Here is a 3,224-nt window from a genome sequence, read left to right as displayed (position 1 = left end):
AGGGTAAGGGGAAAGGTGGAGGAAAGAGGAGGGGAGGGAAGGGGTAGAGAGGGGAGGGGATGGGAGAGGAGGGGAGAGGAGGGGAGAGGAAGGGAGAGGGGAAACCAAAGTGAGAGGCACAGGGAGATAGTTGCCTTGACTGTTTCTGTTTCCTTGTGAGGCCTGGTTGCCATCTGAACTTGGATTGCAAGAAACTGGAATTTGCAAGTGCAAACAGAAATTGGCCTTTAGATAGACCTTCTGTGGAAATTTAAGCAGAAGAGGACTCAGTGGAGAAGAAACTGGGGAGTCCGGCGCTGATTGCTGGGAAGGCTGCAGTACCAAACCTAGACACCAAGATGGCAGAGGCACTGGGCCAATCTGATCCCAGAACCCTCCACTTCTGCTAACCCTACCTGAACCCTTCCCATGGCCACTAGGAGCAACCACTGGCCTTAGAGCCTGGACTTCTCCAGAGACAGGTTAGTGCCACTTCCACGGCCATCAGCGCTAGTCCAGGCCTCCGCACTGCCCCGTGTCTCTGTGTCACTGTCTCCTCATTTGAAGTCAGGTGTGTGCCTCTGTCCCTCAAAGCTTAGGTCAGATGTCCAAACCTTAGCTGTGAGGGAAGCTTAGGAAAGCCAGTAGCCAGCACGGCCACATCCTATGAGAGGGTGAATTGTGTTACCACCGAAATTCCCATGGTGGGAGTTTCCAGATGTGAGTATGGATTTCTGAGGTTGGGCAGCCAAAAGAGACATTGAGCCCTGAAAATTCACAAGTATCACCTTGTAAAGAAGCTGGCTTCGTGGTCACTATCTTTGAGCTGCATGGGAAAGAGATGAGGTGCACCTGGAGCAACGTGGAGAGAGAATATGAAAGGGAGGAAGGGATGAGGGAAGCCAAGAGGAAGAGGGGATACGCAGAGGTAGCAGCATTTGGGGGAAGAACAGTGTGACCCCAGGCCTGAAAGGCAGGGAAGGGGTGCTTATGGAAAATTGCAAAAAGCTAGAGTGAGAGAAGATCTTCAGAATGGCACCATCCTTGCCTTTAGTGAAAGGAGAACCTGGGGAACACACACCCTCATTTCTCTTTTCTTGTTTCCTAGAGTTTCCTGCAGGTATCTCCCAAGGGGCAACAGGAAGCCAGAGAACACGAGATCCTGTTGACATTCACAAAGGTGGGTCCTGTGCCAGTTTGGGAAAGTTAAACACAATAGCTGACAAGGCACAGTGTGGCCTTGACCCTATTGTTCAATCGCTCTGAACTGATTTATCCACTTTATACTGAGGAGACACTGGTATTTTGCAGTTCTCTCCAGCCTTTCCTGCTTCTTGAGTCTCCTGCGGTCTCCTAGCATACCCTGTAAATCTGCCCCTCTGACAGTCTCCAGTTAAAGGTCAAAGCCGTTTTGAGTTCCAAAAAGCAGTGTCTTTTCTATGTGGTCACAATGATTCTTTGTTACAAGTAGAACCAATTCTCCATCCAGCTTGTAAAATTCTGATTTGAGGACTTCCTGGGAATTTTGCTGTACGAGCTATTTACCCTTTCGAGGTACAAAATGTCTGTCTAGGTTTCAAGTTTGCCTCAATAGAGCTGTTTCTTTAATCCTTTAATGCCCCACTTGGTCTCTTTTTCCTCTCATAACTTGATCCTCCAGCCAACTTCTAGCCTAGCTTCCCACAGTCTCCGCTGAGTGACCATCTCTCCATGGCCCAGATCTCAGCCCCTCTCTTCTCCTGCTTACTATAAAGAACGTGTCATCATTACTTTCACTGATATTTGGTGACTCCATTACTAGTGGTTTGAAAAGTTCTTGCCTAGATCTCTGATAAGCAAAGTTTTGGGCAGATGAACTAGATAAATGAAAAATAGAACTATGAAGATAGAAAGGAAACAGGCAACCCACTTTGGCGTCCCCTTCCATCCCTCATAGACAGAAGCTTGCTTTCTCTCAAATTCTTCCGACTCTTAACCTCCTTTGTTCCTAGAATTTATAGAACATTTCTTGATTTCAGAGAACACAAAGTTGATGTTTCAGCTATCTAGCAGGTTGGGAGTTTCTTTCCCTTTGTCATTTGGAGGTCTTCCACTGAGACAATTGGACAGGGCCTTAAAGCTGTGCGTCTACCCAAACAACACCTTGCACCTATCGAGGGCCTTTAGATAGACCTTCTGTGGAGAATCTCTCACTGCTGATCACAATTACAACCCTCTTCAGCTGGAAGTAGCCAGACTTGTCTTTGCCCCTTGCCCTTCACAGCAGTTGGGGGTACTTCTTCATGGCAGGAGTATTACAGACAGCTAAGTTAGGTAGAAACATTGTAGGCAATCAGAGAAGGCTGGCTGTTGGGAGGTCAATACAGAAGAAAGCTGTAGCTGGAGGCACATTCACTGAAGGCCGGACTTCAAGAGAAAGAGCTGCTCATCCACATACTTCCCTTAGGGATGAACAGCAATGATTAATATTTTAAGTAGGGCATCAATCACCTTGGGGTGGAGGACGGAGCCTCCTTAACCCACCTCTTCCTGCAAAGTCCTTGTGTGTCCCCTGTGGACTTGCCACCTGACTTGCTTCCCCTTTTGATCCCCATTTAGTCAGTATTACCCCAGCAACTATACTTGTTGTAACCTTACTGGTTCATCATGCTCTTGTCCTGTCCCACATCATACCCACTTTGTGGTTTCCCATTGGATCAGTGCTACATAAGCGACTGTACTTATAATCTTACTGGTTCATTAGTCTGTCTCTTCTTGAACCAGCCTCACCTTGCAGCTTTGCTCAACAAACACCCCTGAGAAACAGGGTGGGCAACCCACTTTCCTGGTCTCCTTCTGTCCCTCTTAAGCAGAAGCTTGCTTTCTTAAACAAAAAGAAACTTAGGCCGCCCCTCTTGCCCGCGAGTCCAGGCGCTATGGCCGATCCCCGTGTGAGGCAGATCAAGATCAAGACCGGCGTGGTGAAGCGATTAGTCAAAGAAAAAGTGATGTATGAAAAAGAAGCAAAACAACAAGAAGAAAAGATTGAAAAAATGAAAGCTGAAGATGGTGAAAATTATGCCATTAAAAAGCAGGCAGAGATCCTGCAAGAGTCCCGGATGATGATCCCAGATTGCCAGCGCAGGTTAGAGGCAGCATATACTGACCTTCAGCAGATATTACTTCTAAGTCAGTTTGAGAAAGAGGAGTAAATACAGATAATGTGGGCAGCAGCTATAAGAACTTGGGGAAAGTGAAAAAGACTT

General features: G+C 47.2%; 1 protein-coding gene across 1 annotated transcript; it reads left to right on the top strand.

The window, feature by feature from the left end:
- Positions 1–2,869: 2,869 nt before the first annotated feature.
- Positions 2,870–3,222, top strand: LOC101563238 (tubulin-specific chaperone A-like; the record flags this gene model as incomplete). The annotated part of the gene is made up of 2 exons (XM_023714955.1): positions 2,870–3,140; positions 3,208–3,222. Coding segments are annotated over exons 1-2 (261 nt in total), but the record flags the coding sequence as incomplete, so codon positions are not given.
- Positions 3,223–3,224: the final 2 nt, after the last annotated feature.

Source organism: Octodon degus, unplaced genomic scaffold (genome assembly GCF_000260255.1).
Source record: "Octodon degus isolate 3935 unplaced genomic scaffold, OctDeg1.0 scaffold00037, whole genome shotgun sequence".
In the NCBI taxonomy this organism is placed as follows: Eukaryota; Metazoa; Chordata; class Mammalia; order Rodentia; family Octodontidae; genus Octodon; species Octodon degus.
The sequence above is the reverse complement of the archived record's forward strand: the minus strand, read 5'-3'. Positions and strand labels throughout refer to the sequence as shown.